Consider the following 25,752-nt stretch of genomic DNA (forward strand, 5'->3'; position numbering starts at 1 on the left):
TTTAAAAAGTTACACTCTTATCAAATCATATTTTTATTATTTGACATACATCAATTATTTATCTCTTTAACATTTAAATAATTATTCCATTACTTGTTTTATTTTAATCTCTGCATTCAAATATTTTAATTTAAATTATTTGTTTATTAAAAAAATTAAATTATTTGATTAAAATTTGTATTTTTTGAATTCTAAATGATTGATTTCTAAAATTTAATCTCAAATTTGTATTTTTTTTGGTTTAAGGCTAATTTTTTTTAGAGAAGGTTTAACGTTTATTTTAGCACAGGGATAAATATCAGCATGGGTTAACCTTTTATTTTCAACGATATTTTTTATTTATTCTGCACGTATTTTCATGTTATAATTGAAATATCATATTATATAAAACAATCTCGTTAAAATTTCATTCCTTAATACCAACTATAAAATATATGATAACTAAACACTACATTACACGATTATACAAATAATATAATAATACAATATCATTGGTCTTCCAAAAAAAAACATTGAATTGTAACATTTCCATAAAAAAATAACATATAATAACACAACTTAATTGGTCTTCCAAAAAAAAAAACATTGAATTATAACATTTCCATAAATAAAATATTAGAATACAAGAAGATTAGAGCGCCACATGTCGCTCTTTGAATGAAACCTTAAAACCTTTAAAAATAGTGACACTTGTCAAGAAAAGGAGAGAAGAGGCTTGAAATAGGTGATAAATTTATATTATATAGATATACACTCTCCTCCCTTGAAAAATAAAATTTATACTCCCATCCCTTATAAGATGCTTGAATTACAACCTCCTCCTTTAATAATTAAATACGCACCACACTTTAATCTATTTTAACATAAATAAATATTTTTATGATATAATATTAATTTTAAACCCCCATTTAAGAAAAATTAATTCATTTTTTTATAATTTAAATGTCAATGATAATTAAATTTAAATATTTTGCTACTGATTTTATAATTTATAGTATACAATTAACTTTTAAATTGTCTTTAGTAATTTTTCACATATTTTAATTTTATTTTGAGTTGTTTCATATTTTATAATAGGGTTTAAAACTATATGATAATTTTATTTTGAGTTGTTTCATATTTTATAATAGGGTTTAAAACTATATGATAATGAAATTGTGAATAAAAAATAGCGAAAAATATGTATTCAATTTTTATTATATTAAAATAGACCAACAATACTATTTTTTTCGAATTGTGTTAGATTATTATTTTTTCCTAGATTATTAAAAATAAAAAAATAATATTGAGGGAGTAAAGTGTAGATTTTAACATAAGAGGGGAGGAAAATATAATTCAAGCTTCTCTTAGGGGAGCGGAGTGAAAAAATTTCTAATAAGTTTTGAATAAGAGGGGAGGAGAGTGTATATTTTAACATAAGAGGGGTGAGAAGTGTAATTCAAGTATCTTTGAAGGGAGGGGAGTGTAATTTACTCTAAAAAATACATAGTCAGAAAATAGATTCCAATAGAAATTAAGGGGCTTTAGAGCAATACGGAGCCTAAAGAGCAATTATTAAACATTGATCAGCAGCACATGAGTGCCCATATTCTGCTTCAAATCAAATAACATTTGCTTCTTAAAAAAATCAAATAACATTGGCTTCTTATAAAAAAATCAAATAACATCAAGTTAAATATTGTTTCCCGTGCTATTTTAGGAGATTCTAGTTTACTCCTTTTAATCAATTTTTTTTATTCTAACCTTTTAATTTAAAGATTCTTTGCCTTTAAACTAAACGTTCGTGAAATTTGAAGGTACAAAATAGATTATAGGACATAGGGTAAACTAGAATTCGTTTAAATGTAAGGGGACCAAAACACCTTTATTTTTGAAAATAAATTTTAAATTACATATTGGAATCTATAAAAACACTATTTTTTGTGTGGTGTCCGGGGTTCGAACCCCAGACCTTGCATAAATTATGCATTGTCCATAACAGCTTAGCTAAGTTCACGGGACTATAAAACACCATTTAACCCAATAGCATTCTACAGAGACGGTCTATCAGTCTATGAGAAAAAAGGTGGTAAAAAGGGTTAATTAAGTAAATGGTCCCTATAAATATCCAGAATTTTGTTTTTAGTCCTACAAAATAAAATCACACTGTTTAGTCCCTATAAAATTTTCTGTCAGCATTTTTAGTCCTTATAAAATTTCTCCATCATCATTTTTAGTCCCTCTTAAAGATTTCTGTCAACATTTTTGGTCCCTAAAATGCTTAAGGAAAATGTCACATGGACTAAAAAGTGTGATTTTATTTTATAGAGACTAAAAACAAAATTCTGAATATTTATAGGGACCATTTACTTAATTAACCCTGGTAAAAACTAATTCCCTTTTATGCATCTCATTGCCTTTTAAAAGGGGTGGCATTTAAGGTACACAAATGATAGAATTTGTGTACCTATACCCAAATATAACATTAGCCATTGATCTTTAACTTAAAATTTCAAGGGCAACAATTTTAGATGATATATTGAGGGTGAGAAGTATGCAGTTATTTTCCGATCAAAAAGTGATGTGTACAATGTATATTTATAGTTATAGGCCATGGCTATGGCTACGGCCTGCAGTGCTTGTAAAGTTTGTAAACAATGAATCTTGGTTGTATGCATAATATACAGTACTCTTTCCATTTTATAGTTCTTAAAATTTTTATTTAAAATTTCGTATCTAAAAAATAAAATAAAATTAGTAATACATATGTCTATGAGAAATGTAATTATCAAGTCGAAAATGCTTCACAACTAACATAAAAAAAATGGATTAAATATATTTAGGTTTTTTAATTTAGCTTTTTATATCATGTGTAAAAAAAATTAAAATAGTATGTTTAAAAAAAAAATTAAATATGTATAAATTTTAAAAATATAATTATTTAAAAATTTGATACTTAGTTGTTTTAACACATTCAATATAACACATGTTAGACAAACCTATATATTTATGTGTTTTCTCAAAGAATATTTATATATTAAAAATGAAACACATAAATATTCCTTTGAGAAAACATATTTTGATATTTATGTGTTATATTGCATGTGTTAAAAGTTAAAACCCATTTTGATATTTATGTCTTAAAAAATGGAACTGTATATGCATATACAACCAAGATTCATTGTTTACAAGCACTGTAGCCATAGCCATAGCCATAGCCATAGCCTATAAATATACACTATACACGTAGCTTTTTGGTCCGAAAATAACTGCATACTTCTCACCCCCAATATACCTTCTAAAATCGTTGCCCTTGAAATTTTAAGTTAGAGATCAATGGGTAATGCTATATTTGGGTATACCTACACAAATTTTATCATTTGTGTACCTTAAATGCCACCTTTAAAAGGAGAATCGTAATCCACCAAAAAAAAAAGGAGGAGGAATCGTAGCACAAAGGACCAAAGACCACGAAAGACCAAAAATCAATACATCAATCGAGCTGTCGGAGTCTCCAACTTCTCTGTGAGTGTTATGTTAAATGTCATTTTAAGCAACTTGATTTTTTATTTTTTTTAGTAGAACAACTTGATTATTTATTTAGTCAAAAAACGATTTTGATTATATAAAGTTGTAACGTTTTTTTTATCACTATTAGGCAAAAGGTGTAATGGAGCCTTTGATGATTTCCAACCCTAAATTGCTTTATTGCTGCAATTGTTTTCAGCCCTTAAGTATTCCCGTCTTTCAGGTATGCTTTTGATTTTCTATTTTGTTGTCATCATTAATTTTGATACTCATAGTATATGTCAAGATTTGTATTCAATAGTGTCCGCTCTACACTTCGCACGACGTGAAACTCCATGGTGTTGTGGTTTTGAGTAGCACACTTGTAGCATCACAAGCTACAACTCTTAAGTTCTCAACACACACCCCTCACACTATATTAGACATCTAGAATAGATCTTAGATATGCTTTGATACTATCTTAGAATTAGGGTTCGATCTAAGGCGAGATATGCTTTTATCTCAACCCGGGATTTTTAACAAGTAATTCACTTTGGAAGAGGGTAAAGTAAGTATTATCAACCAATAATTAGAATATTAATGATACATATTTGAGGTGCATCATAACAATCAAGAGTTTTAAATGAACGACCTTGATTTTCTAACTTTAGAGGAATCAAATTCCTCCAAAAAAAGGAGATTATTTGCCGCCCTCATCTTATGCGGTTTTGTAGGCAGCAGAAAAGAATAGGGAACCAAGCTGTCCTTATAAAGACACAAAACACTTGGGGAGAAAAGGAAATAGATGCATAACAAATGAGGTCTAGCAGTTAAGAGATTGAGCATGATGATGATAAATAAGTGGTTAGAGATAGTGATTCTATTTCAGGAATCACTTTTGTTTATTTTAAATGCTTCAATGAGTTATTTTAAGTCTTCGAGGCTAATACTTATTTGTTTTACATTGGGTTTGAATATTAGTAACAATGAACTTTGATTAATAATTATGAATCTCTTTAATTTAGTATATCCTATTTTTGAGCTTCTATATATGTATGGTATGAACTTCTTGTATTGTTCCTGTAAGCTATGATATAGTGGCCATACCACTACCAGCTATACTGCTGTAGCCTTTTGGGGCCCTGCCACAATCTGTAATAGATTTTGAGAAGAATAAATTGAGAATGATTAGCTTTATGTTGGTTATACTTTTAATTGCATAACTTGCTAATAAGCCTTATAAAGAAATCTCCTTTTTTTATTCTAGAGCAAATGGTTCAAAGTCTAATTTGATGATTTTCTTTTTTGTTGCAATTCAGTGTGATAATGGTCATGTCGTTTGCTCTACCTGCTGTCCCAAACTTAGGATGAAGTGTCACAAGTGCTCATTGTACACGAGTTCCAAACGTTGTAAAGCCATTGAGAATCTATTGCTATCTATCCAAATGCCATGTCCAAACGCAAAATATGGTTGCTTGGATAAAGTAAGTTACACTGGAAATAGGAAGCATGAAGAAGAATGCATCCATAGGCCGTGTTACTGCCCTCATTCAGGTTGTGACTTTGTTGCAACATCAAAAGTGTTGTCCAACCATTTCAGTGACAAACACAAGGATTCTCAAATCAGATTTTCTTATGGTCACTCCTTCATTGTCTCCTTGAAGTCCAATGATGAAAGCATTGTTCTTCAAGAGGAAAATGATGGCAAACTATTTATTCTCAATAATAGTACTATGATTTTGGGAAATGCAGAGACTCTTCTGAGTCCAAGTATAGTTATGATATACTGGCTAGGTCTCAGACATGCAAACTAAAATTACAGTCTTTTGCAAAGAACGTCCAACGGTTTACTTTAGCAACTCTTTCATCTGAGTTCCTTGTGATTCCATTTGGTTCTTCTGAACCTCTCAAGCTAGAAATTTGCATAAACCCCCCCATGGTACCTCCTATCTCCTTTTCTTTTCTTTGCTTGGTTGTTTTTTCCTGCCAATTGAAGTCTTGTTATTTTATTTTATGTTTGGAATTTATACTCTAGCATTTTATTTCAAATTCATCAGTTTTTCAAATGCCAAAAAAAGGTTGTCAGTTTTTCTATTTTGGGATCAGTTTTTGAAATATCAGTCTCAAATTTTCCTTATTTATTTGATCATGAATTTCTTTTGCCTTGTTGTGTTGTAATAAAAATTGCAAGGGGTTTGGTTTTCTTTTTGTTGCTTTTATTATTGATTAATGTGTTGGCAATTACGGTGCAGATGCAAATATTCATAGAGACCCTGGGTGGAGAGACGTTCCCTCTGATGGTTAAGAGTTCAGACAGGATATTCAATGTGATGGAGAAGATTCTTGACAAGGAACATATCCCAGTGCAAGATCAATGTCTGCTCTTTGACTATAAGCGACTAGATGGCAACCTGACCCTTGCATATTACAACATCCCAGAGAATTCAACCCTCATGCTCCTGCTCCAACAAATTGGGGACTCGAAGACCACCGCGTCATCGCCGAACTACCTCAAAGAGCAGACAACCATCCACCCTACATTCACCACCGTCAGCGACGACTCTTATCATGAAGACAACAGCCATATATGTAGAAAAGTCATACTTTATTGATAACATAGAGTCTTTGAGTTTTGCTTTTCTTATTAAGGATTTGACTTTTGTTCTTTTTTGTCTCGTCTTGTGCTGTATAATGATTTCTTTTACTGGGGATGTTTTTAAGCAATTGAACTTTCCAACACTAGCTGAAAAGTATAATAATTCTCACATAGATAGATACATAACATGCAGTGACTCTTGCAGTAGAGTCAGAGTCAAGTAATTTGAATCCACTCATGTTTACTTTTCAACACTGCCTGGTTATTTAAAGCTATCTTTCCCCCACCATAAGATAAACAGAAAAAAGCACGAATGATAGCTTTGTTTCTTATGTCAAGTTGTCAAATTTCAAGCATTATGTTTCAGCTCATCATAGAACATGTTTCATTAAGCACAATATAAATTTTTGAAATTGTTAAATATTTATTGTGTTATTCATTAGTGCATAAAACTTTGAAGACAGGATAAAACTTTGATATCAAATTATTGTGAAGATGTCACATTCTTCGGATCTATTGTAGCCTATAGGTGCATTTTAGTATGCAACCATCACAAGACCTAAAATTAGCTATGCAGTAAATAAAGCCTGTCAGTTCTGTCGATATTGGATTATAACAACAAGAACATTTTAATCTTTAACAAGTCAATCGAGAATGGCTTCCAACCGAACATGATGGGAAATAGGAACTCATATGAATGTAAATAACATGAGTAAAGACTGAAAGTTAACTTGATGCTTAACACAAACAATAATTAAAGAGTGTCATACTATTTTTTTTGTCAGGTAGCCTAATGGCTAGTATTAAAGAGTGTCATACTATTTTTTTTTTTGTCAGGTAGCCTAATGACTAGTTTTTTTTTTTTGTCAGGTAGCCTAATGGCTAGAATTCACCTTATAAGGTGAATAAGTGGGGTGTCCGGGGTTCGAACCTCGACCCCTGCATATAATAATGCATTGTCCTACCAACTGAGCTATGCTCACCGGACTTTTTTTTTGAAAGAAGAGTGTCATACTATTATATTTAGGTTCACTTGCATTTTTGTCCTCCTCCTCCTCAAGTATGACAATTATGCCATTTTGATCTGCCATTTAATATTTTGAGCAATTCTTTTAGTCCTTTGTATCTTCTCCTTTATTATTAAATACTTTTATTTGTGATTGTGATCGGCCAAAGTACAGCCTTGCTATTTCTCCCGACAATTTCCTTCCCGAGAGTGTCCCGAGTGACATGTTGATTACGTGTAAACACATCTGGACAAATAATCAAATCTTCCCCAATTCAAAAACTTCCCCAATTCAAAAAACTCTGTAATCCTCTATTCCGCGACCACCACACCCTCATCCTCTCATCCTGTTTCCGTCTCAGCTTCATCTTCCTGGAACAAAAAGAAAACAGAACATAGAACAAAGAACAAAGAAAATACCCACGAGAAAAGCATTCTGACCGTGACCAAGATCCAGAAGCTTTCACAAAAACCTGCACCAGACAATGATTTCTGAACGCCTGCAACAGATCTAGACTAGAAGCAACCGGCCTAGCGACGAACAAAGCAAAATCTCGTCTTACTGAACAAGGACAGCCACAACGGTGACAAAATCTCGTCTTATCTCACCACCTTCTACAAAGCTTACATGGTGATAGAATATGTTTGGATTGGTAAGGGAGGAAGATGAGAGTTACGGCGGTGGAAGGTTTCCTTAGTGAGATGTTAGAGCAAAAATTCTAGAGAGAGAAAGTGTCGGTCAAAGAGGTTGTTGTTAATCAAAAAAAAAAAAAGAGAAAAAAAAAAGAGGAAAAAAAAAAGCCACGTCACTCTCGGGACACTCTCGGGTTGAAAAGTGTCGGGAGAAACAGCATTTTTCGCCAAAGTATTTCTCTGCCTCATCACCATAAACTTCGACAAAAATCGAGAAGAGAATACGAAATATAGAAACTTTTGGTTGATCACAATTTTAAATAAAAAGTTTTTGAGCACACGTACACAAAATTATATACTTATTTAATTATTGTAAAAAACACATCATTTAATTTTTTTTTTTCCTTTGTATCTTTTCACTTTTTTGAATAGGTGCCTAAATGTTGTATCTAATTCTTACTAAACAAGACTTTCTCTATCATACAACGTTTATTGACATGTCACTCAACTCTCATTACCAATATGACATTTCTTTAAAATTAAACATTAAAAATGACAGAAAGTTTAAAACCCGAATGAGGGATTTCAATTTGCTCTCACCTAAATGAGTTGATTTTTGGCGTATTTTGTTATTAATTTTTTTTTAATTTTTTGTTTTCTAAAAAAGTCCCTCAATGTTTATAACAGTTAGGTGCCACATGAATAAATAATGTCTCATTAGTGTTAATTTTGGAGGAAATTGGAAGGAGAATGCCAAATCAGAAAAAGAAAAAACATGAGGCCAAATCGCTTATAGAAAAAGTGGGACTCCAAAATTGCACAATATCATAATACTTGAATAAAAAAAAATGCAAATAATCCTTTTATACAATGTTTACATAAATGAATTCTGTTGATCCAAAAGTACATAAAGTATAAAGTTGGTTGATTTTCTTCGTATGCAAGACCGTATACAATACGTAATCTTCACTTGGCTTCCTTCCTTCACAATCTTACATTACATTACACCATTTAACCATTTTTCCCGCACACACAAATCACAATCACTTCTCTTCTCTCTCTCACCACAATAGAGAAAAGAGAGTGAAACCAAACCACACTACACGACGTCGTTTCACAGATCCACCCCCAAGACACAGAGCTGGATCCCTCACAAGATCCCAAACAATATCAGGCTCCACCTGCCACCACATCCAACGGCCACGGTCAGATCCGTTACCGATCACCTTCCTCCGCCGAACTCTCCGCCGTTCAATCCACTTCTCCTCCTTCCGATAACCACTCCTCCGACTCCGAATTCACCAAAATGCTCAAACGTCCAACTCGTCAGGAGTCACTCTCCGATAAGATCTACAGATTCCGTGGCACTCTTCTTGTTGTCTCGATCCCTATCCTTCTCATCACGTTTGTTCTTTATATGATGCCGTCGAGCTCGAATTATGATTCTGCCGGAGATTACGCACTTCTTAATCGGAAACTTTCGCCTGATAAAAAATCCGGTGGCTCTTATGCTGTTATTTTTGATGCTGGTAGCTCTGGTAGCCGTGTTCATGTTTTTCATTTTGATCAGAATTTAGATCTTGTTCACATTGGCAAAGATCTTGAACTTTTCGAACAGGTCAACACAATTTTCTCTGCAATAGGAACATTATCTTATTCCATAAAATAAAAAAGATGGAACAATTTGCATTTTATTAGGAGTTTATTTTGATTTATTCACCAAAATTATTTGAGTGTGGCATGTGCTAAATTATTTATATCTAGATGCAATAATATAGATATACAATTAAGCGCAATAGGAAAGCAGACATGTTTGAAACAATATTTATATTTAAATAAATGCAGCTTATGTAGTTTTGATTCGTGTTTTGCAGCTTAAACCTGGTTTGAGTGCGTATGCTCAGAAACCACAGCAAGCAGCGGAATCTCTGGTTTCCCTTTTGGAGAAAGCGGAGGGTGTTGTTCCACGGGAATTGCGATCAAAGACACCTGTTCGAGTTGGGGTGTGTGGTTTTGTTTTTTGGCATTGCATTTATGATTTGTTTTGTGTGTTGTTTTTATGAAGGAAATTTGAATTGAATTTATTTGGTGATGCAGGCAACTGCAGGTTTAAGGGCTTTGGAAGGAGATGCATCGGATAAGATATTGCAAGCGGTAACTATTGCTGTATCTTTCTCAATTTCAGTGGTTTTAGAAGCTGTGCGCATTTTATTGATTTAAATTTCGTTGATGTAAGGTAAGGGATTTGCTGAAGCACAGAAGCTCCTTTAAATCTGATGCTGATGTGGTTACAGTGTTGGATGGAACACAAGAAGGTGCTTATCAATGGGTATGATTTATGAACATAATACTATCAGTGATTTATTGAAGTTTTCTTATTGCGTGCTCATGGCTCTATGCTGCCATTCACTAGTATTATATGAATGCATCACAATTAGAATGCATCCTGACTAGAGGAGAATTGACGAGTTTTTATTAACAATTAACAAAATCTATATTCAGGAAATCCAATTCTATTCGTAGTAGAGGAATGGTTTCCCACCACTGGTAGGAACTTAAATGAAGGCATAAATTTGCAAGTCTTTTAGCACATTGATTAACCTCCCTGTAAATATGAGACATGATGAAAGTCATCTTGGTAGTGAGAACCATACAATTTCTCTATCTATTTGTATGACTCCAAGGAACACTTGTATGGTTTTTGCAGGTAGATATAGAAGAATTTTATTTTAGATACAGTGATTAATAATAATTAATTTTTTGGCTGTATGGTAAGAATATCTTCTGGGCTCTGGTCAACTTAAAGGTGCTCTTTTAGTTTGAAGAAAGCAGTTAGTAAACATGTTACATAACATAAGCTGATTTCATATTGGCATGAACATGAAGTGACAACTATTAGAGACCGCACTGAAACATTAGACGAATAATGCAATTAATTAAGTTAATAGTTTAGTCATTACTGAAATTTATTCTATCAATTTCTTTGGAAAAAAAAGAACTGGCAAAGTTAAAGATATGCTGTATTTCTGAAACTGTATTTGGTAGAATAGACATGCCGACCCTCTTGTGAAAACGCAAGATATTTAACAATATGGTTCAGTTTGATAAGGTTTTACAGTACCATTACCATAACAGTTTCAAAACAGGGATGGGTAATGGCATCTCATTGATAACTTCTTTAATTCTTTCTCATAATAGTTTTAAAATAGTGATTTGCAGTACTTTATGAGTTTGAAAACTGGGATGAATATGGACAACATTAAAAAGATTTATAAAATTTTGAAATCAGGGTGGGCATCATTATCAAAGTTATATAATATTGATGATGTGAAGTCTGAAGAACGGCGTAAAACATTTTGGCTACTTGACTTGATTCTAGTTCATGATTGTTAGATACCAAAAAATTTCTTATACTTATATCATAATGCGAAAACAAGATATTTAAAAATATGGTTCATTTTGAAAAATGTAAAACATTCTAGTAATTGTTCCACTGGATGAATTTCGGCGTCAACTTAACAATGAAAAGTGCGGATTCCTCCGAAGAACAGCATTATGACTTATGAGATTTATGGATGGGCATCATTCTCAGTTTTCTCAAATATGGATAATCTTAACTTGAAAGATGGACATAGGACGTTAGCTTGTTTCTTGTTCCTGATTGTTAGATTCCGAAGATTTGATTATAATTCTACCATAATGCAAGATAAATTGTTACATTGGATAAATTTAATCAGAATCAGTTCAACAATGAAAAGCTTAAGGTTCCCCTGTTTAAATAAAATTCTTTCATATGCTGTTTTCGTTAACATAGTTGAATTTGGTTTTTTCTATTTGAAGAGGATGATGGTATGATGACTACTTAGATATATCAACAAAATACAATTTATTTGAACTCTGAAATCTAAAGAATGGTCTTCAGAACACTAGAAAGTTAGAAATCCTATATTTTCTCAAAAGTTATACCGGATATATTCTCAGGTAGCTTTTCCTAGCCACCAATTCACACCGGTAAATAAAACCTGTTCTGATCAATAGTTTAATAGTTGAAAGCATATAATATGAACTGCTAGTTATTATTATATCTTACGTATAATTAAAAAAAAAATTGTGTTTTCTCTCTTCTAAGAGTAAAGAGCTGATGCAGTATTTTGTTTGTGTTACCTTGTCTCGTTTTATTTTAGGTTACAATTAACTACCTATTGGGGAACTTGGGAAAAGATTATTCAAAGACTGTTGGGGTAGTTGATCTTGGAGGTGGATCTGTTCAGATGGCATATGCCATCTCTGAGTCTGATGCTGCCATGGCTCCACAAGTAACAGATGGAGAGGATCCATATGTCAAGGAGATGTTCCTCAGGGGAAGAAAATATTACCTCTATGTTCACAGGTTTTTCTACTTGATATGCTTGTCTACAATATTTTTCTTTTCTTTGTTCACAGGCCTTTAATACTAATAGCATTAACTCATGGACCTGGATACTTACACTTTGCAGTCATAGATATCTTGTAATAGACTAATAGATTTTTTACTTCTCGCTCTCAGTTACTTGCGCTATGGTTTACTAGCAGCTCGTGCAGAGATTTTAAAGGTTTCCGGTGATGCTGAAAACCCGTGTATCTTATCTGGCTCTGATGGTAATTACAACTTCTCCTCTCTGTATCCCTGCCAGCCGGCACTGTTTTGATTGAGTTGCTTTTCATCTCTTTTGATTATCCTTTCATTAGTTGATACGAAAAAAGAGTACCGAATAATTATACTTTTTATATGCTTTTTCTTCATGTCTTAAAGTTCTGATGACAAGTGGATTTTTTAAAATTCTTCTTAGGAACTTACAACTATGGAGGAAAGTCATTTAAGGCTTCATCCTCTGGAGCAAGCTTAAATGAATGCAAAAGCGTGGCTCACAAGGCTCTCAAAGTCAATGAGTCAACATGTACACATATGAAGTGCACTTTTGGTGGGATATGGAATGGTGGAGGTGGGGATGGACAGAAAAACCTATTTGTTGCCTCATTTTTCTTTGACCGGGCTGCTGAGGTATTTATTTTTTCATTTAACGCTTCTTGGAACAATTGTCAGAAGTGCTTCTAAATTTCTAATTCTACTGTATTGCCATATTACTTGTTCACAGGCTGGTTTTGTTAATCCAAACTCACCAGTTGCAATTGTTCGTCCTGCGGATTTTGAGGATGCTGCCAAGCAGGCTTGCCAAACAAAACTCGAGAATGCCAAATCCACTTATCCACGAGTTGAAGAGGGGAACCTTCCATATCTTTGCATGGATCTTGTATACCAGTATACATTGCTTGTTGATGGGTTTGGTAGGTTTTATTCCAAAGTTTGGATAGTTATACATGACGGTGTTTCTACAAACTCTGAGTTACTAACTATCTTCCTACGCTTATTGCTTTCACTTGTTTGCAGGCATATATCCATGGCAAGAGATTACATTGGTAAAGAAAGTTAAATACGACGATGCCCTTGTCGAGGCAGCTTGGCCGCTAGGAAGCGCCATTGAAGCAGTATCATCTACGTAACAGCACCGATTTCATGAGTTAGATTACTCATCCAAAATCTTGGAGCATGAAATTTGTGGTGAAACACTGCCTGTCATTCATGGTGATCAGAAATTACTTCAGGCAAAATTGGAATTGGATATGGGTCTATTTTTCAGGAATAACGAGAGATTATAGCTTCATTATTTTTCATACGTAATTAATTCACAATATATCTGATTTACAGCTCTGGCAGATTCATTCGATTCATTAAGTGCATCTATATATCTTGTCTGGAAAGATGAACAAAATGGTGATGCTTACACCATTTCATTTTTGTTTAAATGTTTTCGTTTGTGATTATAGTTAATCCTTTATTTCTTCTCATCTTGTTGTGGCATCTGGGACTAATGATTTTGGTAACTCTTACTTGTGAATATAGTCAATTGTGGATGAGTTCATGTTAATCACACAACTTATTTTGAGATTCTTGCATAGAAATCTAAAGGAAAATTTATTAATGGTAATCAAAATTTCAAATATTTTAATCAGATTGTTGTATGTACTAATTCAAAACTGTCTTAGTAAAAAAACTGTCTTAGTAAAGCATGTCCATGCCAGTTAAAGTATAGGGAAAGCAAATGATAATCATGTTCGTGTTTGGTAGAGGAGAAATAAGAAAGAGAGAAAGAGGGAAGAGAGAAGTTGGATAGAGAGAAGCAACTTCTCCTGTTTGGTTTAGAAGAGAGTTTGAAGAGAGAGACCAAATATGGTGGGACCCACGCCTGTTTTATTTCTCCCTGGAGGTGCGAAGAAATGGAGCAGACGGCTGATCTTTTTTCTCTTTTCCAAAATTGTCCCTGCTGATATACAACTATTGTACTGTTTTCTTTTTTTACTACTATTGTACTATTATCAAGTTTTTGTTGTAGCATGTCCAAAAAGAAACTACATCTCTCTCTGCCATTACCTCTTCGATCCCTCTTTTATATTATCATAAATAAAATAAAATTAAACTACTTTTTGTTGAACAAAAAATAAAATTAAACTACTATTTAGTTAACTAATGAAATAGTTTAACCGACTAAATTATAAAATTTTAAATAGATAATTAATTAAGTAAATAAGTTATTAAATTTCTTTGTAAAAAATTAATTCAAATATAATAAAATTGTATATTAAAGTTTAGTTTAAGGATATTTTGGTCTTTTCAAAAGTTTAACACACTTCTTTCTTCCCTATTTCTCTCATTTCTCTTTTATACCAAATAATATGTCAAATCTACTCTATTTCTCACTTATTTCTCTCTTCCTATACTCTCTCTTCACAACTTCTCTCTTCACAACTTCTCTCCTAAACCAAACACACAATGATTGTTTGGACGATATGACAATGTGAATGATGTTTAATGATGGTTAGGAAGATATGATGATGTGGGTATAACTTGACTCGATCTGTATTCTATTGATAAAGCAGACTTATGTTAATCTGGTGTTCAGTAATTTTTTTTTTTTAGGAGCTGATGATTCAATAGTATTAGACATATATGGGAAATGCTACTTGTGACCCTACATATATTTAGTATTGTGTTTAACATTAAGGGTCATGCTAACATTAAGAGCACTTGTTAAGAAGTTGAAAATGGAATTAAGTGATAAATTCAAGATAAAAAAAGTCAATTTCTAAAGTTTAGAGGTGTTAAACACATCATTTCTAATATAAAGCGGATTTCTAATACACTTGTTAGCATTGCCCTAACATTAATAATATTCTTCATTGTATTTTACGTAACATTAAAATTAAAATGTTTCCTTCGAAAAAAAATTATTGTTCCTCTAATATAAAATGCGGACATAGCAAGGTTGACTTAAACTTCTTTCAACCAGGTGTGCAAATTTTAAGAATATTGTGGGGATTAACTCTGAAAACTAAATAAATGAAGGACTAAAGTTGAATATTTTTTTTTTATGGGGAATTAGTCACTTTAGTCCCTGAATGCAGAGAAATTGCAAAATAGTCCCTGAATGTAGACTTTGTTGGTCAATTTCAGGGATTAAAGTGACTAACAGAGTCTATATTCAGGGACTAAATTGACTAACTGAGTCTGCATTCATGGACTAAATTGACTAAAAGAGTCTACATTCAGGGACTATTTTGCAATTTATCTGCATTCAGGGACTAAATTGACGACTCCTTTCCTATTCATGGACTAAAGTAACTAATTCCCCTTTTTTATATAGAGATTAAAAATAGTTTCAATATATTAAAATGTATTTTGGGACTAAACCCTTGTGCCTATTTTGTTTTTGAAGGATTACTTGTGCTTATATGTCGTAAAATAAGAACATTTAAGAATTGAAGGATATCAAACCAATCAAGTCTTTGAGTTATAATTCAACTGCTTTAAACCAATCGAGCTGTGATTATCGGGATTACACTTTTTTCCCTTTCCTTGTGTACATTACGTCACTGAATGTTTTCTCTTTGCTTCTTTCTGAGTCATTTTTACAAACACCTTGCCTTCAAACTTCAATTGACTCGGTAATTATACTCTTACGCTCTATCCAATTTCAACATTGATTTCATTATCTTTATATCATGATCAGAATCAGATCTAACCTATCTGTTCTTTCTATTGCTCTAGTACGCATAAGGCAAAACTCATTCACCGTCAATCACTGTGATATAGTTCACAAGCCTCTTATAAATGCTTTTAATTCTTCAAATTATTACACTTTTTTCGCTCCACCGAAATTTAGTTTTTCAGTTAGGTTCTTTTCTGCTGAATCCTCAAGTGACGATGACGATAATGAAGACGACGACGATGATGATCATGATAAGAATAATAGTCAATTACATTTAAGGGATGATGGTTTTGTCGAAGATGTGAAGACCATTTTGGATATAATTCACAAACCGGGTTCTGGGCCCTATGAGATTAAGCAGAAGCTTGAGGATTGCAATGTTAAAGCATCATCAGAGTTGGTTGTGGAGGTTCTTTCGAGGGTTCGCAATGATTGGGAAGCAGCTTTTACTTTTTTCTTGTGGGCTGGAAAGCAACCGGGGTATGATCATTCTGTTCGTGAATATCATTCAATGATATCTGTTCTTGGTAAAATGAGGAGATTTGATACTGCTTGGGCATTAGTTGAAGAAATGAGAAGAGGAAAAACGGGTGAATCTATTGTTACCCCACAAACTCTTTTGATAATGATAAGGAAATATTGTGCTGTTCATGATGTTGGTAGGGCTATAAACACTTTCTATGCTTTTAAACGGTTTAATTTTCAAGTTGGATTGTATGAGTTTCAAGGCCTTCTTTCTGCGCTTTGTCGGTACAAGAATGTGCAGGATGCTGAGCACTTATTGTTCTGCAACAAAAATGTTTTCCCACTTGACACCAAAAGTTTTAACATTATTCTTAATGGATGGTGCAGTTTGATTGTTAGTGCTCGCAATGCAGAGAGGATTTGGGAGGAGATGAGTAAGAGACGAATCCAACATGATGTTGTCTCGTATGCAAGTATAATATCTTGTTATTCAAAGTCTTCTAAATTTTATAGGGTGCTCCAGCTGTTTGAACAAATGAAGAAAAGGAATATCACTCCTGATAGGAAGGTTTATAACGCAGTCATTTTTTCTCTTGCGAAGAATAGGATGGTGAAAGAAGCTGTAAATCTTATTAGAACAATGGAAGATAACAATATTACTCCGGATGCTATTACTTACAACTCTCTGATCAAACCTCTCTGCAAATCCCGCAAAATTGATGAAGCAAAAGAAATTTTCAATGAGATGTTGAAGCGAGGCATATCCCCATCTATTCGGACTTTTCATGCTTTCTTCCGAATATTAAGAGTCAAGGAAGAAGTATTTGAGCTTTTGGACAAAATGAAAGAGCAAGGGTGCAACCCAACTATTGAGACTTATATAATGTTGATAAGAAAGTTTTGCCGGTGGCGCCAACTTGATGAAGTCAAAAGGATATGGAATGCAATGAGGGAAGATGGAATCGGCCATGATCGTAGCTCGTATATTGTACTGATTCATGGTCTGTTTCTGAATTGTAAGGTGGAGGAAGCATACAAATATTATATAGAGATGCAAGAGAAAGGTTTTCTCCCTGAACCAAAGACAGAAAATATGCTTCAGACATGGCTTTCTGGGAGACAAGTAACAGACAGCCAGGTAACAGATCTAGAACACAAACAATTGGAACATGGTGGTGTTAAAAAGAATGTCAAACCTATACAAAGTAAATTTGATAGGGAAAAGGATTTTCTTCGTGAACCTGAGACCAGAAGTGTAACAAGAGAAGGAGGCTTTTCTTTCTGGGAGAAGTAAATCCTTATCTAGCAATAGGTTCAATTGCACTTCCTTTGTCTACGATGAAGGCACCACTTGTTGGTCACTATACTTTTTAAATTTATTGAATACTCCAAACAGGTGCTTGGCATGCACTTTTGTTGTTGTCCATTCAGACTTCAACTGCCTTGCCTTAAACAAGAGCTGCAAGATGATGCAACTTTAAAAAAACATAGGTCTGTTAATTGTTACAAAATTGGAAACTTTGGGTTAATTTGCAGTGATATAGTCATTGTACTGGTTGATCTTGGGGGTTTGTTGTAATACAGGAGCTGAATTTAGGTGCTTATATGTAACTTTAAGCGCATCACCAAGGGTAGAATCGGTTTAGAGTTCTTAACTTATTTTTAGTTAGCCCTACAATGCTTCATCAATACTATGAACATGTGTTTTGCAAGTTATTTCAAATATTTGTGTTTTAAAATGACACATTCTTTTAATGGTTAAGAACCAGTTCTTACATGTAACATATGTGTTATAACTTGTAAGAATCTCTATGAACCCTGCTATGATGCTTTTGATTGCCATTTAATAATGTCAATTGATAGTTAGCACAGATATGAAGTAAAATAAACTAACATAGACCATAGGAATTTATCACCCATGGTACTATACTAAAATCTTAATATACACCTGGATTTAGATTGCGATTATTATTTTTTATTTATTCTAAAAAAGAAAACTGCAGTACATCGAAACATCAACAATCAACTTTTTTAAACCCATGGCATGGATCAGTTTAGGAATTGCAGAACATCTTTATTTTAGTTCATTTCAGGGTCTTTGGTCCCTGCAAATCTGCTGTTACTGTTTTTGGGTCCTGGAATTGGATGCAACAGGCTGCTTAGCTTGAACTTCAGCCTATCCCTGCACCCACACTAGGTCTTAGGTCTCCTTGGTAATATCCCTTAAAGAAAAAACGAATATTTTAATGTATATCAAACAGGTTTGGTGGATTGCCTATCATTCAAAAACACTATGGAGATTGGGGGTCATTTTGATGCCCTTGTGTGTATTTTGTTTAATTGATTTTTCTATCCATAATTGGTATTATATTTCTTATTTTATACTTTGTAATTGTAATATATGTAAGAGTAATGCTGTCTATACAATTTTTGTATTTTTTTTTCAATAGTTAAAATTTTATTAATAAAGGTCCAAACCCAGCATCAAAGTAAGCGAAACTTTACCCGCCTTCTATAAAGGGTTGCAGAGAGCCCACACAATCATGTGTTCGCAAGTTGGACAAAACATCGTACAAAAGTTTGATACACCAAAAGTGCCACCAGCCTAAAGGCTACACTTATCCAACCAGATAAACAACAATTAGATCAAAAAACACCTAAGGCACCATGATGCTTAGTCTAGTAAAATTTACAGCTATCAAAATTCCAAGAGTCTACCCTATGGCACGCAGGGTGCAACCTGTTTGATAGGATAGATTAAATAATCCTCAAAGCCAAGTACACTCCTTATAATTCACCATCCTTCAACTCTTGATACCTTGAAGCATAGACACTTTACCAACATATGTCATATCAGCAAGCATGAAAGATATGATACGAAAGTTTCAGAAATTACGAACACCAAAGCTGCCCAAAGAGCTGAATAAGGCAGCAGAAATTGGAAAGCCAAACACCAAACTGAAAAGATGACTAGTTTGACAAAGAATGATAAACAGATATGCAAACAATAAGCCTCATCAAAGGCGAGAGGCCAATTGTCGAGAAACACAGCCCGTGCCTCATGATATCTAGATACGCTAGCAGCAAAACTCCCAAAACAGATCTGATGCCAAGATGAAACAATCCACGCCAGAGAAATAGCACACCTGAAAGAACACCAAAATCCGTCCAAAGAACTAATTAAGATAACATGTCACAACAAGATTTCCACCTTAGACCCAAAGCAATATTTGGAAATCCATACTCCTTGACATTACACCAAATGAAATGAAGATTAGCTTGATAAAGAATGCTAAACAGATATGCAAACAACAGCCTCCTCAAAGGTGATAGTCCAATTATCGACAAACACGGCCAGAATCTCACGATGCATAGCCTCGCCAACAACAAACTTCTGAAACAAGTATGTTACGAAGATGGGACAAACGAAGCCAAAGAAATAACTCCAATCCACTGAGCCACCCCACATAAGTCTTTTAGGTTTCTGCTGAAAATGTACACTGAAGCTAAAAATATAAAATCCAGCACACCACAGAAAGAGCCAAAACAGATATGAATGAACAAATCAATGAAAATCCTGACAAAATACGCTCACTTTATCCTATATTCTGTGTGAACCACTCAATAATCCTCCCATTAATTGTCACTCCTCTCTTGGCTAGCAAATCATCAGATTTGTTGGCTTCCCTATTCACTCCTCTCTTTTGTATTTTCTGTCAAAAGAAAACTTAGCTCCATTTGAATCAATGTAGCATGGCTTAAAACTTAACGTATCAAACCTTACATGGATGGTGTTGCCATTGGATGGATTTGCTTCCAGGTAATTGTAATTAAATGCTATGAGCTTTACACTATCAAAATCTGTACTCTTAATTGCCACATGTTGATTCTTATCAAAGTGGTTTCTGAAAGAATTTGTGGATTCATTGGCATTTAGTATGTGGTTCTTACACTTGCTAGAAGAGTTTATGATTTTTTACTTTTGTTAATTTTTTTTGCTGCTTTCATAACAATGCATGGTTTTGTTCAAATGCAATGGCTTGTAGACCTAATTGATGTGTGTTGTGCAAGAATTGAAGTAAGAAAGTATAAGTGTATAACATAATTCCTTAGCTTGGTGTATATGTAAAGTTATATTCATCAGTTATTTTTAGTTGCTGCTGGTCTTTCAATTTCTCTACCATGAAAAGTCCATTTGTGATTGAAACCAGTCTGGATATTGTTTGGAAATTAAAAAGCGGTTTAATTTGGGAATGTTGCCATTCATATAATACACCACTAAAGCTCTTGATTTTCATCGAGTATCTGATGTCAAAAACCTTAAGTAGCATACACTATTTTAGTTTCACATTAGCAGCATCCAAAGTTTGCAATTGATGCTATTAGAACAGTGATTTACAGCAAAATATGAGTCATTTCTTCTCTAAATATCCTTTGCTAACTCACATGTAACAACAGACATACACCCATTTTTCAATTGACTTCTGCAGTTTACACATTGAGGTTCTAGTAGGTAAGCACCCTTTTCCAAATTTTCCTATTTTTAACTCCATATTTTCCTATTTTTTGATTCCATATTTTCCTAATACCAATTAGATTAAACTCTATTTTGATATTTAACATGAGTTTTTAGGGAACTTGACTATATATCATATCATATTTCAATTCTAGTTTATAATAATACATTTAAATATGCGAAAAATTAATGTATAATAATAACCTTAAATTACTGAAAAGGTTAACAAATTTATAATTTAATTCAAAGTACAAAATTTTATAATATCATAATAAATAATATTGTTCGTATTTACTTAAGTAAGCCGACCTATTAAACGTAAGAGGCGTGAGAGGCTATATATATAAAATACTTCTAACCATGTGTCATTGTTTGAAGTCACTTAATGATAGTTTTGTCAATTTCATTTTTTATTTTTTTTTGAAAAGAAAAAAAACTGTTTTTCCTTTCCGTGTGAATGCTTCAATGGTACTACTTCGGTGATTTTAATTAATTTATACACTACGCTCAACAATCAAAATGGTATTATATTACTTAAAAAAAAAAATCAAAATGGTAGAATATTGCATCAGGATACGTTGAAATTTTTTTAGTAATAGTAAATTACTAGTGCTGCTAATTCCACCTCTTGAAAACAACTACGCACATGATAGGTTAGAAACTAGGATTTTTTTTTTTCCTTTTAGAAAAGATTTGGCGCCTTTTATACCTTTTTTTTACATTGTTAAAAAAAGAAACATGTTCAGCGTGCAGTGCTTTAAGAAAAAAATAAGGGACCTGGTTGCAACTTTAAGGAAACATGTTTGTTATATTTTGTTTTAAAAATAAAATAAAATATACAACATTATCACGTTCATAATACACTAACGCATGTTAAGTCACGTGACGTGACTTAACATGAGCTCAGAATACACTAGTGCATGTTAAGTCACGTAGTGTGACTTAACATAAACTCATAATACACTGACGCAAGTTAAGTTACGTAGGGGCATTTTGGACTTTTACTTTGGGAGTGAGCAAAACTATTTGGGTAAAGAGCAGAATTCTTGTGGATTTACGTGGTGTTGGTGGATGCGTCTGCCTTTAAACATCTTAACACTATTTTTGGAATGTGCATTTTTTGTTGATGTTTACTATAATTTAGTGCTTGTTTGGCTGGATATTAGTTGTCTCATGCCAAATAGTATGTTAAAACATGCTTAATCATTTGGTGGTCTATGCTTGAATTGTAAAGTGTATCGTCAAATGTTATGTGTAATTTGGATGACTTGCGTATGAGCTATTTGCTCAAAATATCAATATCTTTTAACAAAAAGAGCTTCTCATGGGTAATTTTTTATTGTCAATTGTAGTAATATTTTGTGTCCTTGCCATATATTGTACCACATTTAAACAATGTGTTGATTCTATCAAGATTAAATAATTAGAGCACCCATGCCACAATGTTATTAATTAGTCCACTAACAGCGGTATATAACATAGTTTAAGAGAAAGAAAACGCGAGTTAATCATGTCATTTAAATAATTAATTGATCTTCACTTTTGCCAGTTATACATAGTGGGTTGTGAATTATGACAAACACATGATTAAGCTGGTTAATTAAGCTGTGACCAATTTCAGAATTATTTTGCTCTGTCCAAAAAATTAAGACCATGGAGTTCCTAATGACACTAATCACGACTCTTCTACTCATGCTAATGCCTACAATCACTTCCTCACAATATTTAGGAAACAACCTACTCACTAATCGAAAGATTTTCCAAAAACAAGAAACAATTTCCTCTTATGCTGTCGTGTTTGATGCTGGTAGCACTGGTAGCCGTATCCATGTTTACCATTTTGATCAAAACTTAGATCTTCTTCATATTGGCAAAGATGTTGAGTTTTTTAACAAGGTGACAATAACATTTTTTTGCATCACATTTTTTTGTTCTTCTTCATTAGTATAAAGTTACTCCCTCGGATCTTAAATATAATCAAAAAGTCAAATGTATTTGGTCTAAATTTGAATCAAATACATTTGACATTTTATTTATATTGGAGACTGGAGGGAGTATATATATGTAAATATATTCATGTCAATCAATATTCTCTTCAATACTTGCTTCATTGTGTTATGTTGTAGATAACCCCTGGTTTGAGTTCATACGCGAATGATCCGGAACAAGCTGCAAAATCTTTGATTCCACTTCTACAGCAAGCAGAAAATGTGGTCCCTGAGGATCTGCATTACAAGACACCAGTTAGACTTGGGGTGGGTTTTTTCTTCTATTTGGTGTAGTCACAAATTCATAGATTCGCGCCGTAATCACATCGATGACAGTTAGATCGAAATATGCAGAAAGCAAACAATTTAAAAAAAAAAATTTAAAATATCAAATTTCAATTCTGGAGTGATCTTGTTCCAACAATCATTGATTTACTGACTACGCAAATGTGTGAAATATTTTTTTGTGTTAACCCTAGGTTCTCATGGAAAATGGGCCCTGCTAATTTGATGTTCTGGCCAAAATAATCAAGAATTGTTCTACCCATAAATAAATGAGTGAAATGTGTAACAACATATTTTTTTCATTTTTGGTCTATGTTTATATAATTCCATCATTGAAATTAGAGACAGAAAATATCAATTACTCTGATAAAAAATAAATCAAATTTATAATCACTGTTAATTGTTTCAATATGTAAAAGGATTAAATAATTTGTAACATAATTTGCATGATAATATTATTGCAGGCAACCGCAGGTTTAAGGCTTTTGAATGGAGATGCTTCTGAAAAGATATTGCAAGCGGTAATTATTAGTTTTATTTTGTTATTTTATTTTTCAATATTATAATTAGCAATTAGATCTAAACTTTCCATGCTTTAATTAGAGCTTAATTTTGTGTTGTTAATTGATTACCTTAGGTAAGGGATATGTTCAGCAATAGAAGTACCTTCAACGTTCAACCTGATGCAGTTTCTATTATTGATGGAACCCAAGAAGGTTCTTATCTATGGGTATGACAAATATAGAACTAAAGTTTTTTATTTTTATTTTTTATATTCATATCTCTTTGAGAAATAATATGACTTTAGAAATAATGATCATTGTCAAAGTCAAACGATTTCAATGATCTACTAAGTAAAAAATCCTATGCATTGGTATTAATTATTTTCATTATTTTCTTAATAGGTGACAGTTAACTATGCATTGGGGAATTTAGGGAAAAAGTACACAAAAACAGTGGGAGTAATGGATCTTGGAGGTGGATCAGTTCAAATGGCATATGCAGTGTCAAAGAAAACAGCTCAAAATGCTCCAAAAGTTGCTGATGGAGTTGATCCATATATAAAGAAGCTTGTACTTAAGGGAAAACCATATGATCTCTATGTTCATAGGTTTAATTTTCTTCTAATTCAACATGTATATGAAATTTTTAATAGCATATATATCATGGCTAATAATATATTGTTTCTTTCAGTTACTTACACTTTGGTAGAGAAGCATCTAGAGCTGAGATTTTGAAGGTCACTCGTAGTTCTCCTAACCCTTGCCTTTTAGCTGGATTTGATGGTAAACACTAATAAGTTTCACAAGTTATTGAAGTTTCAAATTGTTTGTTAAAACTGAAAAATCTTCGATCACACTATTTCGTCTATGATAATTTCAAAGGTTAATTTGATTGAAACACAAATTTTACACGATCAACGATTTCAATATTTTAATTTCATTAATTTTAGAGATCAATGTTTCAAATTTCAGTAAATTTTTGTGTTTTTGTGTGTTTTTTTAGTTGAATATTATGATATGTTAATAACATAGGATTATTTTTTGTTCTTAAAAGGGACATACACATATGCTGGAGAGGAGTTTAAGGCCAGTGCCCCTGCTTCTGGGGCTAACTTTAATGGTTGCAAAAAGATAATTCGTAAGGCTCTTAAATTGAACTATCCATGTCCCTATCAAAATTGCACTTTTGGTGGAATTTGGAATGGTGGAGGGGGAAATGGACAGAAACACCTTTTTGCTTCTTCATCTTTCTTTTACCTACCTGAAGATGTATGTATAATGTATTATTGTTTTCTTTTATAATTTCTTAACCACTTTGATTTGATGTTATTTAATAAAACCTTGCTAATTACATCGTCAATTAATTATTTTAGGTTGGTATGGTTGATCCAAAGACACCTAATTTCAAAATTCGTCCTGTGGATCTCGTGAGTGAAGCTAAGAAAGCTTGTGCATTAAATTTTGATGATGCCAAATCCACTTATCCATTTCTTGCTAAGAAAAATATAGCTTCATATGTATGCATGGATCTTATATATCAGTATGTGTTGCTCGTTGATGGATTTGGTAAGTTTTTGCTATGAAATTTGATAGCTTTTAGTTGTATGAGTTGAAAAATTACGATTTCATGATTCCATGCAATCATTTTTTCACGCATTCACACAGTCATGACTTTAGTGGTCCTCTGATTTTGATGGTCATCAAATGTATGACTGCGTGTGAGCGTGACGATGATTTATAACTTTAATATAGATTTATTTGTAAAGAAATATTGTTGTAGACTACAATGTTTTCATGCAATAATTGCTTCCATTTTGTTGGCAGGCTTAGATCCATTGCAAGAAATTACATCGGGGAAGGAAATTGAATATCAAGATGCTGTTTTGGAAGCTGCATGGCCTCTAGGCAATGCTGTAGAAGCCATATCATCGTTACCTAAATTTGAACGATTGATGTATTTTGTTTAAACTTCTGGATATTACTATAAGATGTTCCAGCACTAGAAGGCAATTATGCGTAAAATGAAATAAATTAAGTCTGATATGTTTTTTCTATTGAGAAAATTTATTTTAAATATTTAATTTGTGTTGTTTATGAGAATATGACGTTGAGAATATCCCTGTTTATATGCAAGTTTAGAATATATTTTTCAATTTGAAATTCAACTTAGGACTCAAACTTCTAAAAGAT

At 32.8% G+C, this 25,752-nt stretch overlaps 3 protein-coding genes and 1 pseudogene across 4 annotated transcripts; all 4 read left to right on the forward strand.

The window, feature by feature from the left end:
• The first annotated feature begins 3,385 nt into the window (after positions 1–3,385).
• LOC146909292 (E3 ubiquitin-protein ligase SINA-like 10) lies at positions 3,386–6,259 on the forward strand (annotated as a pseudogene). Its single transcript, XR_015019814.1, has 4 exons — positions 3,386–3,504; positions 3,638–3,730; positions 4,806–5,425; positions 5,739–6,259. The product of XR_015019814.1 is annotated as an E3 ubiquitin-protein ligase SINA-like 10 (transcript).
• Positions 6,260–8,749: 2,490 nt separating this feature from the next.
• On the forward strand, positions 8,750–13,607 carry LOC146909293 (apyrase 2-like). Its single transcript, XM_085723781.1, has 9 exons — positions 8,750–9,339; positions 9,596–9,724; positions 9,819–9,875; positions 9,958–10,050; positions 11,906–12,111; positions 12,268–12,359; positions 12,551–12,762; positions 12,857–13,046; positions 13,150–13,607. Exons 1-9 carry the CDS (start codon positions 9,028–9,030, stop codon positions 13,260–13,262), a joined length of 1,404 nt encoding a protein of 467 aa, XP_085579907.1. The 5' UTR covers positions 8,750–9,027; the 3' UTR covers positions 13,263–13,607.
• Positions 13,608–15,517: 1,910 nt separating this feature from the next.
• Positions 15,518–18,052, forward strand: LOC146909294 (pentatricopeptide repeat-containing protein At5g15010, mitochondrial-like). Its single transcript, XM_085723782.1, has one exon. It carries the CDS (start codon positions 15,819–15,821, stop codon positions 17,562–17,564), a length of 1,746 nt encoding a protein of 581 aa, XP_085579908.1. The 5' UTR covers positions 15,518–15,818; the 3' UTR covers positions 17,565–18,052.
• A 4,315-nt stretch (positions 18,053–22,367) lies between these two features.
• LOC146909295 (nucleoside-triphosphatase) lies at positions 22,368–25,616 on the forward strand. The gene is made up of 9 exons (XM_085723785.1): positions 22,368–22,682; positions 22,913–23,041; positions 23,524–23,580; positions 23,697–23,789; positions 23,965–24,170; positions 24,254–24,345; positions 24,617–24,831; positions 24,936–25,128; positions 25,387–25,616. Exons 1-9 carry the CDS (start codon positions 22,440–22,442, stop codon positions 25,527–25,529), a joined length of 1,371 nt encoding a protein of 456 aa, XP_085579911.1. The 5' UTR covers positions 22,368–22,439; the 3' UTR covers positions 25,530–25,616.
• Positions 25,617–25,752: the final 136 nt, after the last annotated feature.

The sequence above is a fragment of the Medicago sativa genome, chromosome 7 (genome assembly GCF_051527215.1).
Source record: "Medicago sativa cultivar Bolivia chromosome 7, Bolivia_mono, whole genome shotgun sequence".
NCBI classification, from domain to species: Eukaryota; Viridiplantae; Streptophyta; class Magnoliopsida; order Fabales; family Fabaceae; genus Medicago; species Medicago sativa.

Bases quoted from the DNA above. Each gene is read 5' to 3' on its own strand.
- LOC146909293 (XM_085723781.1), top strand. From the start codon at position 9,028: ATGCTCAAACGTCCAACTCGTCAGGAGTCACTCTCCGATAAGATCTAC. The intron at 9,340-9,595 runs GTCAACACAATT...CGTGTTTTGCAG, and splicing joins ATCTTGAACTTTTCGAACAG to CTTAAACCTGGTTTGAGTGC. The intron at 12,360-12,550 runs GTAATTACAACT...AATTCTTCTTAG, and splicing joins TATCTTATCTGGCTCTGATG to GAACTTACAACTATGGAGGA.
- LOC146909294 (XM_085723782.1), top strand. From the start codon at position 15,819: ATGATCAGAATCAGATCTAACCTATCTGTTCTTTCTATTGCTCTAGTA.
- LOC146909295 (XM_085723785.1), top strand. From the start codon at position 22,440: ATGGAGTTCCTAATGACACTAATCACGACTCTTCTACTCATGCTAATG. The intron at 23,790-23,964 runs GTATGACAAATA...TTTTCTTAATAG, and splicing joins AAGAAGGTTCTTATCTATGG to GTGACAGTTAACTATGCATT. The intron at 24,346-24,616 runs GTAAACACTAAT...TGTTCTTAAAAG, and splicing joins CCTTTTAGCTGGATTTGATG to GGACATACACATATGCTGGA.